Raw genomic sequence first — 20,641 nt, 5'->3', positions numbered from 1 at the left:
TGAGATTCTAGAAAAAAAAAAGATAGGTTGTTGCTTCTAATAAAATGAGTATAATATAACTAAAAAAAGTTTTAAAATTTTAGCGGCAATAGTAATGGCAACTAAAAGTTAATAACATTACAATTTTAAAATTATTTTTAGTGGCCATATAAATTGCCAGTAAAATGGATTTTGGCGGCACCAGTAATAGCCACTAAAAGTGAATAACATTGCAATTTTAGAATTACTTTTAGTGGCCATATAAATTGTCAAAAAAATGGCCACTAAAAGTTATATACTTTTTGCGGCCATTAAAAAGGTCTCTACTGGCAAATGTTATAATTGCCGCTAAAATTTTTTAGCGACAAAGTATATGACGGCTAATGTCTAATTGCCGATAAATGTATTAGTGGCTATTTTTATTGCTGCTAAAAGCAAAATAAATAGCCGTTAAAAGTGATTTTTCTTGTATTGAAGGTCTTCATTTTTCCGCTTAATCTTCTTTAATCTTTCAAGCATATTTTGATGCTTGTTGGCTGACCCCACTGATCATCGTTGTAGTATCGGTTATTGTTTGTTTCTTGTTGACTGTCTTATCTCCTAACATGCAAAGAAACAAACTTTTATAGCTCGATCAAGCACCGAAGCAGAATATCATGCTCTAGTTGGTACTTCTATTGAAATCATTATAATTCGATGGGAACTCCTCAGTTTTTTTCTACTAATCTCTATTGTAATAACAGAAGTGCTATTCAAATTGTTCATAATAATGTCTTTTATGAGTGAACTAAATATATTGAGAATGACTGCTATTTTTTACAATAATGTCTTTTTATTGGTATTATTTATCTAATCACTGTTGGAATTATGGATCAGACCACCCACTAATATTTTTATCAAAGCTTATTATTTTACTCATTTTTAAAATTTAGAGTTTAAACTCAAGATGGTTTTTTTAATTTTCACTTAAATTTTAAGGGAATATTAGAATATGATTAATAAATTATTAGGTATACGGTTAATAGAGTTATTAAGAAGAAGTTGTTAGTATTAATAAATAATTAAGTATAAAGTTAATAGAATTGTTAAGATTATTATTGAAAATATGTGTATAAATTAGCTTCTTGTATCAATGAATGACTTAGCATACAGAAATACATTTTCTATTACTCTAGTCACATTTTTCTATCAATTTACAACAACAATTATATATATAATTTTCATCCAACATTATTCAAAGCATAGATATTTAAATAGCTCGGGAAGTACTAACTGGAAGGTTACACCTGGGGACAAGTACAACCCAAGCAAAGTATAATATTAAGCGAGGAACCTTATTACATGCACTAGGGGTAGTGCTTATTAGAATTTTCTGCACACACGAAAAATACAACATATAAAAATAATACAATATAATACAACTATACAAGAGAAGATCAGCGAACCATGCAATGGATGCTGCACCTTGATCCTTATGTGAAAATATTTATTATTTTTCTTTTTAGTATTTATTACTTCAAAAATTTTGTGAATAAAATAAAAACGGTAAAAATATTTTTGTTATTTTTATTTATTATTATTCACAAAATTCTAAAAAAACACTAAAAGTAAAAACAAACATATAGTTTCACATGTCAAACACAAAAATCTAAAAATACATAGAGGAAAGAAAACCTTGCGACAAGTAACTAGAGGGCCCTCGCCATGAAAGTCTCCCAAAACACAAACCTTGGAACAGAAGAGGCTCACCAATCACCAGTCATCACTCTGTAGAATGCAGATTAAACCTCCATCACCATTCTCACTCAACATAATATATACATCAAAATAATTAAATTATTAATAATAATAAGGAAAAAATTAAAAAGACAGTTCATCAGTTTCAATAATATTATTTGCACATTATCTTTTGTGTTTATCTTTAAGTGTTCATACATCTTATTGTCCATTTTATATAAAAAAATATCAATAAAAAAATTGATAAATCGGATGAACAAGTCTATTTTTAGACGATTAACCAGCCTATTTAAAACAGTATACACAAGAATTTTTTTTTATCAAAATTTATATTTTATAAAAAAATATCAATATATTATTTTAAAACTGGAGACTTAGATATATGTTATAGTTCTTTTTAGTGCTATTCATCTATTTTTAACGGTGGAGATTATACACGCTTTCTTTTTTAGTCATCAATTAGCTATTATTAGTATTTTTAATAGTGTGAGATTTTATTCAATAGTGTAAAATTATTTATTTTTTTAGTTAAGTGCTGACCAGATTTTAATAAAAGTGTTGTCCCTAAATTTTCTCTAATGTTATTTCAACTACTTAAAATTATTTGACAATTTTAAATATGAGTAATCTTAGCAAAAAATTTTTGTGATGGGTTCTCCCAATAAACTTAAGTTGTTGAAATAGCATTGTACCTCTCCATTTGTGTCATCATCTAAAGTAGTTACTATGTTGTTATTATTATAAGTGTTTGCACCCACAGATATGGTATTCAGAGCTGCTTCCGCAACCTTGACTTCATCATTATAATTGGTAGACGAAGACTCAGTGTGTTTGATCTCATCAACAATGGTAAGCAGTGCAACTATGAAGCCATAATCCACGTTTGGTTGAACCTCTACCTCGAAGGCCTCTTTATTCTTCGTCATCTACACGCATATGCATAAACACATACAAATTTGGATATATACAACGACCTAAGACAGAAACAACTTTAAAGTATTGACTCTGTACACCGTGCATTTTATATAATTATTCAATAACTTTTTAGATAATTATTCATATGACGTACGTGTGTTAAGAATAATTATTGTAACTTATCTAATTTGACTTCTAAACTTGATAACAGTGGATCGAATTTATCATTGTCAGTTTGATAGTTTGATTAATCTCGCATTAACAATAATTATCTTATATAGATATATAAAAAAATCAACTATAGAAAGATTTATTTATACTATTATAATAATATAAAATTATTTTAAAGAGTAAATTAAATTATCCCTTATTAGATATTACAGTATTATTGGTTGAAATAGATTGATTTATCATGATTAAATTTAATTACTCTTCTAACTTAAATTTTGATAACTAGCAGTATAATTTTTTTACAATTTATAAAAAATAATTAAGAAGTTCTATTTTATAATTTTTTTTCGAATCACATATTTATTAATAAATTTCAATAAAAAAATTTCAAAAATTAAAATAAATAAATAAAAAACTTACAAAAAATTTCAAAAATTAAAATAAATAAATAAAAAACTTACAAAACATAAAATACATTCTCATATCGCAATTGTTTGATAATTCTATCTTCCTTCGTATTTTAAAAAAAATCATTTTTCGTATAGAACTTCTTTATATAAAAATAATGACAATTTCAGAAAAAAAAGTGGTTAAACTCGGGATTGTTGATAGCAGAAAAAAAAAGAAAAAAAAATTATACCGAATGTACGTAATTTAAAATTCAAATTTAATTGGATAAAATTAAAGGGATTTATTTTATAAAATGTGTTATTATTTCAAATTTTTTTTATAATTTTATGTAGTCGTACATATCTCAATTTATTTATTCAATAAATTCTTTTAATATACAAGATTCTAATTGAACTGTAGTTAAAAATAAATTTTATTGTAAGGAAATTTTTTTTAATAATTAACTACTAAATATACTATATATGAAGAAGATTTTTTAAAAAATATGAAAAAAAGTAAGAGAGAATTATCAAGATATAGCTTTTTTAATTTTTTTATTTCTCTTGATTATATATATATTATGATAAAGAGATAAAGATTCTCTTTGATAAATAATTAAATTTTTATTTACAAAAATATAATTTTTATTTTTATTAATTTCTTAAAATAAATTATATACTATTTTTCAATCTTTCAACACAAAAACTCTTTATCATAAAATTATCCTAAATTATCATATTGTAATAAATTTAATTATTTTACTAATAAAATATTTGATTATTCTAATAATAGAAGATTATTTTGTTAGAAATTAAAGATACCTAAAATAAAATACATAATATTAGTGGCTGTTATATTCATTGATAATTTTGCGTTAACAAAGTGCTGAGTTGATGATCTTAACTGTTACTATTGTCTATAGCAACCTATTAATTAACAACTTGCTGATATGGTCATGTGTTCCCACTTCCCACTGAAACGAAGCCTGAGTTTCGACGTTAAGCAAGCATAGCAGGAATTATCCAGAAAATTATTTTGAAAAATTCTAAACAAGTTTTGACTAACCTTGGCAAGAAGGGTAGACGATCCATGAGCACAAATATCGCAAGACCTTTTCTCAGCACCAGCGCAAACCTTAAAGTCCCACACACTTTCTTTGGTATTTTTAGCCAGATACACATTAAGATCAATATTCTTCTTTTCTGGGATTAAAAACGTTGATCGCTTCGCTGAAAACAGCAAATCACTGGAATTTGTGCTTTGACCTTTGAAAACTCTCCATCTATCATGCATCGATATTATCTGCAAAAATAATAATACATCATAGTTACATGGAACATAATACGATTTGATACAGAAACAAACAAATATATAATACTATTATATGTAAAATATTTTATGTGAAAAATATACGTATGACGTTTGGATACACAAATGAATTAATATGTAGGGTTATGTGCAAAAGATCATTTTTGAGAAGATTGAACTATTGAAGTAAACTATATATTGCTAAAATATAGAAAATATATATAGCTGATGAACTGAAGGAGCTTTTATGTCTGAAAATTTTGAAATAAACCTTCTTTGATAGAGTGAAAACAGGGTTTCCAGAAACATCGTATATAACACGACGGTCCTCGAGTGAGAAAGAAGGTTCATGAATACGAAAAATGACTTCGTTGTTGATGTATGCGACACCCTTGTCAGTTTCAATCTTTATATTGATAGAAGCAGGTTTGCAATACTTAGTGTTGATAATTGAGATGAGCTCAGTTCCCATTTTTGTATCAAAAGGGAAGAATTACTGTGATGATGAGTAGTGCGTAAATCCTTTTGATTTGAGTGTACAATAATGTTCTTACCAGTTTGTTATTAAATATTACTTGCTAAACGGTAATAGTCCAAAATAGTGTCACATTCAAGGAAATTGAATGAAAATCCGGGTATAATAGGCACTTTTTATTTTTTATATTGGATTAATAATGATATATTTTTAAATTGTGGATTGCTGTGGCATTTTTTTTGAAATGTTGAATGATTTAATTTAGATAGTAAAAATCAAATTATCTGATTTTTTAAAAGTATAAAAATTGAACGTCCAAATTTTTGGTACAAAAATTGAATCCTCTAATTTTTGTACATATATTTATATTTAAAAAATTAAAAGAATTTGAAGTACATGAATCACAAGTCCAAATTGTGTTTAAAAATTAAAAAATATTTGAGGTAAGCAAATTGAAAAATTTGATTTGTGCTCAATTTTTTTTTAATTTTTTAAAATACAAATCGAAGGGTCTGATTTGTGTATCTGTTATAGTTTTAAAAATTATAAAAAAAATATAATGTTAAAGTATATCTATCACTCATTTGTGTATAAATTAAAACATTTTTATTTATAGAGTAATAACGTGAGAAAATTATTAGTATAAATTTTAAAATATAGATAAAATATAAATTAATTAAGGTAGATCTAAACATTAATAAACATATGTCGAATTTTATTTTTTAAATTGATCAAAATTATATTTTTAATACTGTTGTATTATTTTAAAAATGATATTTTTATACCTATAAAAATTAAATTTTTTATAATTACAGGTATTCGTATTTCGTTTATAATGTAAACGACATACGTTCAAAATTATTTCGTTTACATTGTAAATAAAATGCATGGAATATGTCAACTTTCACATATTACGTATGTACGCGTAATTTATGTTTAAAAATTTTCATATATTTCGTTTACGGCGTAAATAAAATACATTTAAAATTATTTTGTTTACACCATAAACGAAATAAGTAATACGATACAATTTCGTAAAAATGCTATAAATTTTTTATATCCGTAAATAATACATTTATTTAATTTATATATAAAAAAATTCCTAAATTTTTTCAATAAAGCTCCACATTCAAGTAATTTAACCAAGTCCATCTAAATCTTTTAGATTCACACGCTGATGCTACGTCTTCTTCTTCTTCCTCTTTTTCTTCTTGTTTCAAATTTACGCATGCACATTCTTCTCCACCTTAATGCTACGTCATTTTCTTCTTCTCCTTATTTTTCATTTTTTTTTCAATTTTGTTACTGTTGGCACCAACAGCATCTCCTCCTCCTTCTTTTTTTATTGGAATTTCTTTTCCTTTTTCGTTTTCATCCTTCTTCTCTATCATCATCATTATGATCATCATCGTTATCGTCATTGTCTTCTTTTACTACGTATCGTCGTTATTGTTATCATTATCATCGAACTTTTGTCATATTAATGACATTATCTAATCCAAAATTGATTTGGATATATTTTTGTTCAAAATTGACTTAATCTGTGCTTGTTTTGAAATGAGTTTGTTTGTGTATCGTCATCATTAAGTAATTTCGGTTCATTCGAAATTTAATTTTTGGTTTATTCTAAATATAATTTCAGTTTATTTTTAAGTAAGTTAAGGTGCATTTAGTCTCGCATAATTAATTAAAAACACATAATAATGCTGCAAAATCATTAAGGAGAGAAGGAAAAAAATACAACAATAAAAAAATAACGATAAAAAAATACGCAAATACGAAGGAACGCCGAGGAAGAGAAGGAGAATAACGTATCTTGTGCATATAATTACGTTTTTTTAGTAAAAATGATTTTTGTTGGTATAAAATCAATTTAGTTAAACTTGAATAATAATAATACTTAGATGTATAGGAGATCTAAAATTTTTTACCCTATAATAGGCCCTACCCTTACGGATATATACTTTAAAAACTGAGTCGCTATCTTATGGAAAAATTTTGGAAGACAATAATACTATTGGCCAATAAAGTCAATACTTGAATAGACTCAATCAACTGTAATAATCTTGAAAAAACTTACTTAAAAGATGGTGACGAAGATTTAATTATTAAAATATTTTTAATAATAAAACTATTAAAAAAATTGATATTAATAATATTTAAATTTTTTAAATTTTAGTAATTTTTATTAATTTTGTATTCTCTTATTTTTGTGATCTTTCATCTTTATTTTTATTAGATACAACAATAAAAATTTAATATACAAATCATGCTTGGATACGTTATTGGTGCGAACACCGAACATAAATCAAAAGACAAAAGTCACATGACTCATATGCATGAAATTCTTGGTTCACTCTAGTATATTAATAAAACCATAAGATTTTATAAGAATGATCCATCATTTGGTGTTGTCAATCAAGGTGAAGAATAACTATCCCAAAAAAAAAAAAAATTTATTTCTAGGGAACATGTTTAATTTTTCAGTGATGTAAATCTTCATAATAATTTTTATTTTGCTGAGATGTTCATAACTGTTGAGTTTGTATATTAAATTTTTATTTTTAATGAGAAAGAAAAAAAATAAAAGATTATATAAATGAAAAAACAAACGAATAAAATAAATGATTATGAAAATGAACAAAATTTTAGGAGAAATAAAAATCATAAATATAAAGATTATAAAAAATAAATAAAAATAATTAAAAATATATTTATTTTTTTTATAAAAAAGTTTAATTTTTTTTAAATATTACAAATATTAATTTTTTTAATAATTTTGATATTAAAATTTTTTTTAGTAATTAAATCTTCCTAATGATTATGTAGAGTGAGTAATTTTTCCAATAATCTATTTTAATATTTCGTGATGCTTCACGCTTGTAAATTGTAATAATTGAATCCACAACTTTTCCACTTATTGCTATTACAGTTACATAATCATCTATTATCAGATTTTATTTAATAATGTTATCAATTCTAAGCAATTTTACGTTTTTAAATTCAATCCACCAAATCATTAGTTATACGGATTATTAACAGCAAGAGATGAACATAGAAAGGAATGAAAAGTATTGTAGCTAGAAATTGAAAGTCATTGAATATGTATTATGCAGAGTAGATACAAGGGTATATGGTATATATACACAGCAGATGCAATGTAACTACTATTCTACTAACAACAATTCTAACAAAATCTTAACTACACTATAACTAATTTATAACTGATTTTTTTTTTTATAATTAGTATTTTTTGTAAACACAAGACCATGTGAAATTGTATCTTTGAGGAATCTTAAGATCCTCTTCACTTCCTTTCATTGTTGCAATGTAGGCTCTTGCATAAACTGTGAGACATAATTCACTAAATAAGAAAGATCAGGTCTAGTTGTTGTGAGGTACTGCAACGCCCCCATAATTGACTTATACAACCTGGGATCTTTAAACGATTTTGAGTCATTCTTGTGAATCTTTAGAGAGGCTATCGTAGGAGTTGGCATTGGATTCGCATCAAGCATGTTGGCAGTGGCGGAAATTGAAATAAAAATTTGGGGGAGCCAGATAGAAGATAATAATCAAGATGCTTTTGATATGGACTCATTTAAGATAAGTTCGTCTAATCTTATCTCTTTAATTTGGATGATATTGCTAAATTTAAAACCGTTTTTCAGTGGCTCGTTTTAAAGAATGGAAAAAGCTCCGCATACAAGCCATTAGGGCTTATATGCTTTACAAGTTCATTAAACAATAAAATCAAATTACGCGCTGCTCCACGTACGTCGCGCTACATCCCTTCTTCTTCTCCTTCTTTTTCGATCGTTCTTTTCTCCTCTTTTCTCACTGGTTTGTTCTTCGTCGTTGACGTTAGTTCCTCCACATACTGTTACGGCACGTTTTCATTGCACCTTCTTCTTCTTCTTGCTGCACGTTCTTCTTCCTCTTCATCTTCTTCTTTTTCTTTTCTTTTGTTTCTTGCCTTCTCTTTCTCCTTCTTTATTTACGTGCTTTTCTCTCTATTTTCTTTTTTCGTTATTCTCGATTTCTATTATTTTTTGACATCAAACTCTGAAATCATTTTTTAAGAAGAAGAAGCAGCAAAAGATGAGGAGGAGAAAGAGAAAAAGTTCTAAATTATGCATAAGGTGTACTTCAACGAATTTTGGGTGTATTTCTTAAATCCTTTGGGTATAGTTTTTGTAATCCTTTGGGTGTATTTCTGTAATTGTTTGGGTGAATTCCTGTAACCGTTTGGGTGTATTTCTGTAATCTCTTGGGTGTATTTTATGTAATCGTTTGGGTGTATTTCTGTAATGCTTGCCATTTTTTCTGAAAGAGAAAACAGAGAGAAAAGACGTAAATGAAGAAGAAGAAGAAGAGGAAGAGGAAAACGAGGAAGAAGAACGTGCAGAAACAAAAGAAAAGGAGAAGAAGAAGAGTAAGAGTAAGAAGAACGTGCAGCAAGAAGAATAAGAAAAATTTCAGAAACCATGAAAATCGAAAAAAAAACGAAGAAGAGGAAGAGGAAGAGAAAGAGGAAGAGGAAGACGAAGAAGAAGAAGAAGACGAAGATAACCGTTTGAGTGGGGCGCGTGTAGTTACGCTCCATTCAAAATGAGTTAATGCGCGTGTTAATGAAGTTTGGGCTGATAACTTGTAAAACTTGTACGGCCTTTTTACTTGTATGTGTAGCAGGCCCCTTAAAGAATTAAGGTCAAACTCATAGATGCAACTCTTTGAACTTTTGAAGGTTGTATCTCACTTTCTTCGTGATTCATTAAAGTAGAAGAACTATTTACAGGTGTTGATATTGTAAAAATTATATGTTCTCCTTTTTTAATATTAGCCTTCCCCTTAAAAATGCATCAATTCTTTGATTTTTCATGATTATTTTATATAAAAATTTGAATATATATCCTGTAAAATATGTAAAAAAGAAATTAGAAGAATAAATATTAAAATTTATAATATTTATTGAATTTTTTTATCAATTTATACAAATACAATAATATCAATATTTATTGAATATTAAACTATTATGCAATAAAAACAAGAGATGAAGATTGAACTTTGATATTTTAAGTCATAATAAAATATTTGAGCCAATTGAACTATTTTTTATTTTTTAAAAAATTACTACTAATTTTTTTAACAAAAGTTTGGAGCCATGACCTTCCCTTATCTTAACTAAGCTCCCCCAGCCCAGCATGTTGGCTCTCTAATAATTCAATAGTGTATTTTTCTTGTGATAAATACATTACCATCTTGCTGATATGCTGCTTCAAGACCTAAGAAATAATTAAACTTTCCAAGATCCTTCAAATGAAAACTGGGCTTAATTTAACATTGAGTTCTTCAATTTCTTGAGCATTGTTTTCTGTCACAACAATGTTTAAAAAAAAGAGAGATACCTGACTTTGTATTAGTAAATCCAAACCTCTGTAGAGTGGTTTTAAGTGTCATGAACCAAGCTATTGGAGCTTGTTTTAGGACATATAGGGCACGATTTAGTTTACATACCAAAGATTTATCAAAATGCTCATAGTCTTGTACTTGTTTCATGAAAACTTGCTCTTGAAGAATGCCATTCAGAAAGACATTATTAAAATTGAATTGCCTCATTACCCAACCTGGAGTAATAACAATTGTTAACACAATTCGAACTATAGATGGTCTAATGACTAGTGAGTGGATTTGATCATCGTCTACTCCTTCAATTTGATGAAATCCCTTACCAACTAGCAGATATGGGTTTGCTAGTTAGATTGTCAGTATGAAATAATTCATTATAAGGGGAGTGATTTTCGTTAAAATAGACATATCTTGATAGAAAAACTCTTTCAGTCTTTGACATACACTTGTATCCATGATGGCCATTATCATAGCTAAGAAAGAGACACTTTTCTGATTTATACTCTAATTTGTGCATATTATAAGGCCTTAAAAAGGGAAAACAACTGCAACAAAAAATCTTTAGAAGTTTATAATCAGGTTTCTTATTGTATAACTTTTCAAAAGGTGAAAGAAAATTGAGATGCAGTAGGTAATCTATTTAAAAGATAAATAACAATTGTAAAAGAGTCTTCCTAAAATATCATAGGTAGAGTGGCAGTAGCTAGAAGTGAAAGGCATATCTCAACAATGCTTCTGTGTCTTCTCTTAACAGTTCTTCGTTGATGATAGTTATATGGACAAGACATTCTATGTCTTATACCATGTTGCTATAAAAATGTAGTGAAGGCCTTGGATAAATTCCATACCATGATTAATGCTTGATACATGTTAGTAAGTAAAAACAAATAAGAATACTTTGTATATACATTCACAAAATAGATGTATAACCTATAGCTAGATCTAGAATTCATTAGAGATGGACCCCATATTTCTAAAGGAGCAGAATATGAGGTTTCAGTAGTATAAAAAGAAAAAGCATGCATTTTTCCTTTAGAGCAACTTTCACAAACAATGGTATTACATCTTTTAGTGTTAGGGTTTGTCCATGTTTTAAAACACAAAGCACAGTGACAAATGCTGAGTGGCCTAAACGCTTTCATATTTTCTTATTCTGCCTCACTAACTGAAAAGTTTTCCAATTGAGACATGACACTTGTGATATAGCCACTGTAATCTTCTGGGAGTCCATCAAGGATGGCTTGTACATGATTATATTTTCTTGCATTTAATAACTAATTGCAAAAAGTGAATCTACTAAGTTATAGATTCTTGCTAGATAATCAGTAATTGTACCTGTCTTTCTTACTTATTTCAATTGTGACTTCAAGTTTTGCACTCTTGCTTTTGAAATTATAATCGTCCATGCTTCTGAGAATCTTGCACAGTTAAGAACCTTGTTCTTGAATTGTGTGCTCACTGAAAAGTATTGTAGCTTGTGAGCTAAGAAACTGAATGAGTCAGTGAATGTGAATTATGTAGAGTAGATACAAGGGTATATATACACAACAGATCCAATGTAACTACTAACAACCATTCTAACAAATTAAACTCTTAACTACACTCTAACTAACTTATAACTGATTTTCTTTTATACCCCTAATAGAGATGATGTAATTTCTAAAATGTAAGAGGAATGCATTAAGAATTTGTTATTTGTTTTTATTTTCCTCTCTCAACCCAGTACCTCAAAAATCAATCTACTACATATCTGAACTCTATTTAACCGTTTATCATGTGCCGATCAATGGATTATTGGATGTATTTCGTGAAATTTAAACTTCTAACATTTGTTTAAGTGGACGAGTGAACTACCATTCAATCAACCTAAGTTGATCAAGAACTAATTTGTTACAGATCAGAACTCTACATAAGGATTTATCCCTCACTAATAAGTTACTACATGTAAAAGTCAAAATTTAAACTCTTAACACATATTTAAACAGACAAGTAAACTAACTACTCTACCAATTTAAATTAGTTTCCATGAGTCATTTGTGAATATACAATAACAACAAGCTGCAATGAGTGATAGACATTTTTCATCTATTGGTTTTAATTATCAATTTATCTACTTCTCTTTTTATTTGATTTTATCACTCAAAATCAATTCCAGTTACTTTTCTTTTTCTCTCATCACCGTAGCTTTATATACATGATTCAATTTAAAACTTATTGTATATCTATATTTGTGCACATGTTTTAAATGATATTTAAATATTAATTTTCTAAATAAATCTTTACTTTTCTCTAAGATGTGTATGTGTTCATTTTGGTTTCAATTAAGATATTTTTTAAGAAAAAAACTAATACATGCTAGATACTTTAATTCGCCTGTTATGCATTGTTAATTTTTTTATAAATTATATATAAATAATTGGTGTCAAAGGGACAATAACGAAAATAGTTTTGCTTTTTAAGCAAATATCTGTTGTATTAAAAAAAATACTTAGTCATAGCATTGTATCATTGTACATGTATTGATTATATAAAAAAATTATTATACATATTGTTACGCTCCAGTCCAGCTGGGCACAATGACCGATCCGACCCGTGGGTCATCCGATCTGTGCGGTCGGGTCAGCACGCATAACCCGTCTGGTCTGTAACTCGGACACGCAATTCCGTTACCAGTTGCATGATAGCTGTGGGAAACGAAGCTTCCAGGAAGGAGGCCTCCTCCTGTGGGGTCCACCTTACTGACAGGGTATATAAGGGGAGGGTCCTATTCCTCCTCCAAGGTACGTCACCATAACTCTTACCCTCATAATCACCTCCACGTTTTCTGACTTGAGCGTTGGAATGTCCTTGCAGGTACCACTCCCCTCGTATCACCAAGAACTCGTGAAGTCGGCTACGTCCGCAACATGCTCCACAAACCCAGGTCAAGGCTGATCCCCATCTTCCTACTCAGGAGACACCCCTGACCCGTCCGGATCCCGAGCAACCGAACACATATTTAATGTAATATCTATAATTTCACACATACATATAAAATTGCTTAAAAAGATACTTTAAGAAATACTTTGAAATAAACAGCTATTCTTAAACAAAAAATGCTAATAAAGTGTTACGTCCTCTTCTCTTCTTATAGATGGCACAAACTTGGGATACGCAGGAATGAAAACCCTAACTAACTGATGGCAGAATTACACGAATCATAGAATTCTAAATAAGTGGTTAAGATCATGGTGCAATGGTAATTAATTTTTTCTTCATAAGTAATTATAGTCGGATTTAAAATTTGTCCAAGACCAAGTAGTGAATAAAAATTCTTAAATCTTATTTCTCCAAAGAAAGTGGATGGACTTGAAATTAGAGGTTCCCTTTGTGTGATATATATTTGGCGATGAAACTCTAATTCCAGTAAGAGCTATAATGCTAGAGATGACTATCTTTGACTTTTGAGATGTTCTTATAATTGGAATTGGCTCTAGCACTCAAAATTTTCAGAGAAGATAAAATTTACGGTCTAACTTTGTATCCATTAAGCTTTACCTATGGCTATTTTTCATGCTAGAAGGGGTCTAACGAACTATGATATATATCTGCCCCATCAGGTGTTATGAGGATAGAGAGACTGTATTGCATGCCCTTTTTAATTGCAAGAAAGTGAAAGCATATCAGAGAGATGGCTCGGAATGCAAATAGTTGGAGCAGATGCCAAAGAAATTTTATTGTCTGAAAAATTTTCTGATCTTCGCAGACTTATGCTGGATCTGGAGACACAGAAATGATATTTTCAATCCAATAGATGCCTGTCTGATGAGAAAGTAGTTACTAAAGCTAGAAATTTGGCACAAGAGAAATACAACTTCAATAAATTGTAAACCTCCTCTTGAGGGAACTCAAGTATATTCTGAGATGGGTAAAGCGGGTTATGGATGCATCATCAGGAGTTCTGCGGGGACGTGAGTAAAGGCTTGTACTAGATCCTTGCCGTTTTGAAGTATCTTCCACTGTGAGCTCTTTGTGTTACGGAGGGGTTTCATCTTGGCGTGGGAGTGCGGCTTAAGGATATTATCGAGACAGATTTTTTAGAGATCTTTAGAATTGCTCCAAGAGTAGTGCTAGGGTCACCAAATTTTTAATTTTTGAGCCTGCAAACAATCAGCATTGGTATTTTTCATCAGCATATAGAAAACGTGAATACACGCTCATTACCTCACACGCTCTTTTTCTTCGCAAAATTCCACACACTCTCTCTCGATACTCTTGTAGTGTGCCCTCTTTCTTGTTCTCAACATAAATTAGCCTTCTTGAGTTCGCTGTCTATCGCCAATAGCGTCTTCAATAGTTGCAGCGTTACTCTTTGTGGTAGCATCTTTCAGCTCTCTATACATTTTCTTCGTTTTTACTAATGCATTATGCTTCTGCAAGGTTAAAATTTGTATTACTGAAAATATTTAATGTGAAGGTTAATTAGTTTTCATTTTTGTTCATTATTGCTTTCTGCAACTCTTTACTTTTCGCTTTGATTTCTAGTGTATCTGAGTTTTGACATATGTTTTATATGCAGTAAACTAACTGAAAAAACTGCATCAGGAAGTTGGATTCTACAACCAAAACAGACTGACTTAGCATCATTGTAATATTGATCTCTTTGTTTAACTCAAATTTGAATTGTCATAGAAATGCTCTTTAAACTTGGCAGCTGTAAACTAACATATATATAGTTCTATTGTGTATTTAATTCTGAGTCTCTATCCTAAATAATCTGTTCATTATTGGTGTTATTATTTTGTATCCATTCAAAACATGCAAAGAAAAACTCATAATTGCACCCAAAAATATGACTCAATGTTTCCTGTCTATTCATGAAAATCTTTAAGTATTCTATAATAAAAAATATCTTTTGATTTTGATTCATATCTTGTTTATGAAACTTAGGTACTTTTAATTTATAAATCTTTGAAAAAATTCATTATGTCATTATCTCAGTTACTTAACTGGTAATTGACTTTTGACAATGGCTATTGTTGGAAGAACTTTGTTGTGGCAATACTGGCAATTGTTATTGATGCGTTATGCTTCTGGTCGAAAATGTACAATTGATTTGTAATGTAATTAGGTTTTTTATTTGTGTTTGTGTTAATAATACATTTTATTGGTTAATCAAGCAATACATCAATTGACTATTAATCTTTTTTGCATCCAATCAATTGACTTATGTGCTTTCATAAAACATGATTAATATATAGTGATTATTTGAAATGAAAAAAGATCCAGATATTAAGATGTCGCGAAGAAGTATAAATACAAAGAAATTTGAAACAAGAACAAGAAGAAAAATGTACAGCAAAAAACTCTTGAAGAACTAGCATCTCGGGTATACTTTGTGTTTATTACTTGCAAAGTTATTGTTTTAGCACCTACTGAATTTTATCTATCTAATTTTATAACATTTCTTTACTTATTTGTTCTCTTCAATAGTTCAATTTGTACTTATCTATCAGACAATTTATAATAATGAAGCTTTGGTGCATGATATGCAACCATTCTTAGACTTATTTAGGGTGCGCTTGCTTCTTATTATTCAGAAAGTAATTTTACAGTAAACTTGTGTCTTTAGATATGTTTAGATTTCTCATAATTAAGATCTTGATTATTGGTTGTAGTCCAGTTTTGTTGTTTTTGCTATTGCTGGCTTAAGTTGTCTTGCTACTTATAAAATTTACACAAAAATGTGAAAAGTGAGAACTAATTTTTTTTGTCAGTTAAAAAAAAAGCTGAGTTTTTGTGAAAGGAAGCAAACCAAAGGCCCCTTTCTGCCGAAGCTGTGGGATGTAAAAATGAATCGGTAGGGGAGCATTCCGCCTTAGAGGAAAGGACCCGCGCGAGCAGTGGTGGACGAAGCGGAAGCGAGAATGTCGGCTTGAGTAACGCAAACGTTGGTGAGAATCCAATGCCTCGAAAACCTAAAGGTTCCTCCGCAAGATTCGTCCACGGAGGGTGAGTCAGGGCCTAAGATCAGGCCGAAAGGCGTAGTCGATGGACAACAGGTGAATATTCCTGTACTACCCCTTGTTGGTCCCGAGGGACGGAGGAGACTAGGTTAGCCGAAAGATGGTTATCGGTTCAAGGACGCAAGGTGCCCCTGCTTTTTCAGGGTAAGAAGAGGTAGAGAAAATGCCTCGAGCCAATGTTCGAGTACCAGGCGCTACGGCGCTGAAGTAACCCATGCCATACTCCCAGGAAAAGCTCGAACGACCTTCAACAAAAGGGTACCTGTACTCGAAACCGACACCGGTGGGTAGGTAGAGAATACCTAGGGGCGTGAGCTACGAGCAAATAGAACGCCCTTTAGGAGTATCAATACCGTTACATGAATTGTAAATGCATGAATGTGATGGACTAAAAAATCTGCAGTTCCTAATGGAATAGATAATAAAGCAACCTTGCCCCCCATGCCACTAAATCACCACCGCCCCAAGTCAAACTGGTGCTTGAACCGATAACCATCTTTCGGCTAACCTAGCCTCCTCTCGCACTTGCTAAAGCATATAACACAACAACAAGCAAACTGGAATTAGTGGTGGGGGATATCGATGTGACAACAAATAAAATTGGGATAGCTCTAGGATTACCTTCAATTAGTAAAAGCTTTCCAAAAGAAGAAGAATGTACTTCAGAGCCAGAAAGATTGATTGCCCCGTTCAAGTATGTGAGAAGCCCATGGCTACAAGAAATATTACATTCAAGAGAATGTAATATTTCAACATCTAACGAGAGAGATTACTTTAGGAGAGTATTTATAATGTTTTTTATTGTAATACCTGATCTAACTGAAATTAATTAAATAATAAGTTAAATAGATTTGGCAATTGGAATTTGATGATTTAAATATGATATTTGGATTCAGTGAATTTTTTCGAGTCGAAAAACATAGTTTTCTGCGTAAAAGCGCGCAATGAAATTTTGACCGGCAGTACTGGCTAAGATCTGTTTGGTACTGCAGCTGAGAAAATTGATTATGAGTAAATAAGATTAAGAAATGAGGAATTATAATTAGGGGAGGTAGAAATATTTAAAGTGCGATTTAGAGTGCTAATCTTAAAGGGTTTTGGCCAAAAAATTAGACCAACGGACAAAATAAGTGAACCAGGCCTAAGTGGGCCTAAGACCCAACATATATAAACATTACTTATGAGTATTTCAACTCATTTTACCCTAAAAATAAGAAGAAGGGCGCTGAATTGAGAAGAGAGAAGAGAAGAGAGGAAACCTAACTCTCTTTGATCTTCAGACCACCATAACTTGAGCTACGGAGCTCCGATTGATGAGCCGTTTGCGGCCACGCATCGCTCTTCTCATCTTCTACAATTCTATCTAAGTTTTATGGTGAGTATTCCATTCATCTCTGACCAGTTTTCGAAATTCCCCACTGTTACACGTTTTTGGATAGTTAGTGTTGAAATCTTGTGATTTTGGGTGTTTAGAGATACTCCAACATGGATTCTAAGTGGGTTCTATCCCTACTTCATATGAACTGAGATAAGAAGTGCTCAAACCCTTGTGATTTGTCATTTCTATGAGTCCTAGGTTGATTTATGTATGTGAAATTGGTTATGTTAGTGTATTTGGTGATTTTGATGCACAATTGGGGGTTAGTGTTGCTTATGGAGCTTTGGTGAGGCTTGGAGCTAAGGGTTGGTGGAGACTTCCATAGAAGAGGCTCAATTGGTTTGGCTACAAGAGGTACGGTTTAAGTTTTATTTAAGTACCGTGTGGTGTGATGAGAATTCCTAGGCTAGATGCCCCTAGGATTAAGTTTGGATTGTGTAAATGGTTGGTGCTAATATGCATAGTTGGTATGTAATGTGAATTAATGATTGGGTTGAGAATGTTGTGGCCTTGTATGCTTGGTGTATTGAGAATTTGATGTATTAGGTAATGAGTATTGATTTGTGGTTTATGCATTTAAATTGTAAAATTGGGTTGGAGGCCGTGAATCTTGGGCCGGAGGCCGGAAAGAGGTAAGGAAGGTAAGTTGATGTGTGCATTGTATGATGACACAAGTGATTGGATGAATATCAGATAATGAATATATGAATGATTGGGTTGGTTATTGAATAATAAGGTTTGAGGAGTTGAAGTGTGGAATTTGGTAATTTTGGGTGAAATTCTATAGATGAGGTATGTTTGGTTTTGGTTGAGATATATTATGTGGTCATATATGTGATTATGATTATTGATGCCTTGATGGTATGATGATGCATGAGAGATATGTATATTGTGATATATGCTTGAGGAATGATTAAGGTTGATTTGTGGGTGAAACCATGTGATAGTGAGTATGATATTGATTATGTATAATGATGATTGATTGGAAATAGTATTGTTGAAAATTGGGATGAGGAAGGATGTATGACATGTTAATGTGTTTGTAATTTAGCCATTTGTTTGAAATGGGTAAAAATGGTTATATGGTGGTTTTGTAAATTGTGGTAAGGTGTTAATGCATGAGTTGAGGAGGCTTGATGTTGATTTTGGTATATTTTGATTGATTTCAAAAAGGGTTGAAATTGGCATGTTTTGGTTGATTTTGAAAAGGGTTGAAAATGGCTTGTTTTAAAAATGGCACTTTGTAGTTTTGTATGAAAATATGGTTTTTGGGCATACTTTGATGGAACATAACTTGGACTCCGGATCCCTGTTTTGTGCCAAACTCGTTTAGAAATAAAATTGGATCCGGGGTGTCCATGTCGTTCGAAGAACGGGCAAAAGATGATTTTAAACGAGGAAGTTATGTCCGTTGAAAGATTGGGGGTTTAATATGTGAATTCTGCAGCTTTTAACTTAGAAAAATTTTTAGAAGAATACCCTCCACTCGTAGGCGTGCTTGACACGTATGCGTCGCTTTTCAAGAAGGCACCATCCACGTGAGCGCGTAGTGTGCGCGTACGCGTCGATGCGCTGCACCCAATGCCGAGCCATTTTTCCCGAGAGTTGTGCCGGAGTTGAGCCAGTTTTGTGCGTGGGGGCACAAATGCACCCACGCGTACGCGGGCGCGTCCCTTTGCTGTTTTTCCATCCACGCGTGCGCGTGGAGGACGCGTTCGCGTGGCCCTGTTTTCATGCCAAAGTTGATTTTTGAGTTTTAAAAGCCAAATCTCATACTTCTAAGCCTCCGATCTCACTCCTTATGTATTAAATCATTTTGATATGCCTAGCAATGAGAAAGGAGCTAGGGGACGTGGTAACTTGCGAATGAAACGAGGGGAAAAGTTATGATCAATGATGATCAAAGATGATTATATGAGATAATTTGAGCTCCCTGGGTGGACGCAGTGATGTGGTTTCACTAGCTCCAGGTGAGAGTATGATGTATTGATATAGAATTACTGACGAAGAACAACTGGTGATGGTTTTTCTTATGATTCTGAGTCTGATTCGTGGAAGAGTCAGCGAGTTGGGAAACATGTGAAACATGAATTAGATTTAGCACTCCCTTATGACAGTTTTGTATTCATGGATTAGCGAGAACCTAGGATGGATAATTGGTGAAGAAGTTTAGGATGCATAGTGAGTTTTTATTGCAGCGCATTGTATTTATTTGGCACTTTTACCGTACTGGGAATCCATGGGCACGAGGTTCTCATTCCGTATATATCTCTTATTTTTCAGATACAGGTCCAAGTGCTCAAAAGTGAGTTGTGGGTCGTCTGAGAGACGGCGAAGATCCTTATTTTCTCTACTTTGTGTTTTGCTTAGAATCTCTTCACCTTTGTCTTGAAAAGATTATATTATGTATTGAACTCTTTTGAACTTGCCTATAGAGGTTCTCATGTTTCCTTTGGGAGAGATTACGATATACTGTTGTCAACTACTTTCATACTGTACCCTAGCCGGCCTAAACTTCGCGGGTCGTGACTAGTGGCTATTTACTTATGTTATATATATCTATCTGTTATCTATCTCTTAATCTCCTTTATGCCTTGTCCGTATATCGCTTTCGGCTTCACGATTTATCTTTTTGCTGTCGAAACGTGAGTGATATGTCTTCGCGATTTTATTTATACTCTTTTCAGGCTTCTCGATTAATACTCTTTCTGAAATTACCTATATTTATGTATTAAAAATCCACATGAGAGTCGTACCACCGTAGTATCATTGACTTATGACTCGAGCATAACGATTTGAATATTAGGGTGTTACAATTATTAACTCATTTTAACATTAAGAAGTAGCCGTGTCACATCTGAAAACACTTACGTG

General features: G+C 31.1%; 1 protein-coding gene across 1 annotated transcript; it reads right to left on the bottom strand.

Annotated features, from left to right (window-relative positions):
• Nucleotides 1-1,992: 1,992 nt before the first annotated feature.
• On the bottom strand, nt 1,993-4,972 carry LOC107485149 (protein LURP-one-related 10-like). Its single transcript, XM_016105665.3, has 4 exons — nt 4,772-4,972; nt 4,258-4,494; nt 2,409-2,642; nt 1,993-2,001 (listed from the first exon to the last, which is right to left on the bottom strand). The coding sequence occupies exons 1-4, from the start codon at nt 4,970-4,972 to the stop codon at nt 1,993-1,995; spliced, it is 681 nt and encodes a 226-aa protein (XP_015961151.1).
• Between the last annotated feature and the right edge of the window lie 15,669 nt (nt 4,973-20,641).

This window comes from Arachis duranensis, chromosome 4, assembly GCF_000817695.3.
Source record: "Arachis duranensis cultivar V14167 chromosome 4, aradu.V14167.gnm2.J7QH, whole genome shotgun sequence".
NCBI classification, from domain to species: Eukaryota; Viridiplantae; Streptophyta; class Magnoliopsida; order Fabales; family Fabaceae; genus Arachis; species Arachis duranensis.
This window is presented reverse-complemented; position numbering and strand designations above follow the sequence as displayed.

Bases quoted from the DNA above. Each gene is read 5' to 3' on its own strand.
- LOC107485149 (XM_016105665.3), bottom strand. From the start codon at position 4,972: ATGGGAACTGAGCTCATCTCAATTATCAACACTAAGTATTGCAAACCT. The intron at 4,495-4,771 runs GTTTATTTCAAA...TTATTTTTGCAG, and splicing joins TTTTCACTCTATCAAAGAAG to ATAATATCGATGCATGATAG. The intron at 2,643-4,257 runs GTTAGTCAAAAC...ATATGCGTGTAG, and splicing joins CGTCTACCCTTCTTGCCAAG to ATGACGAAGAATAAAGAGGC.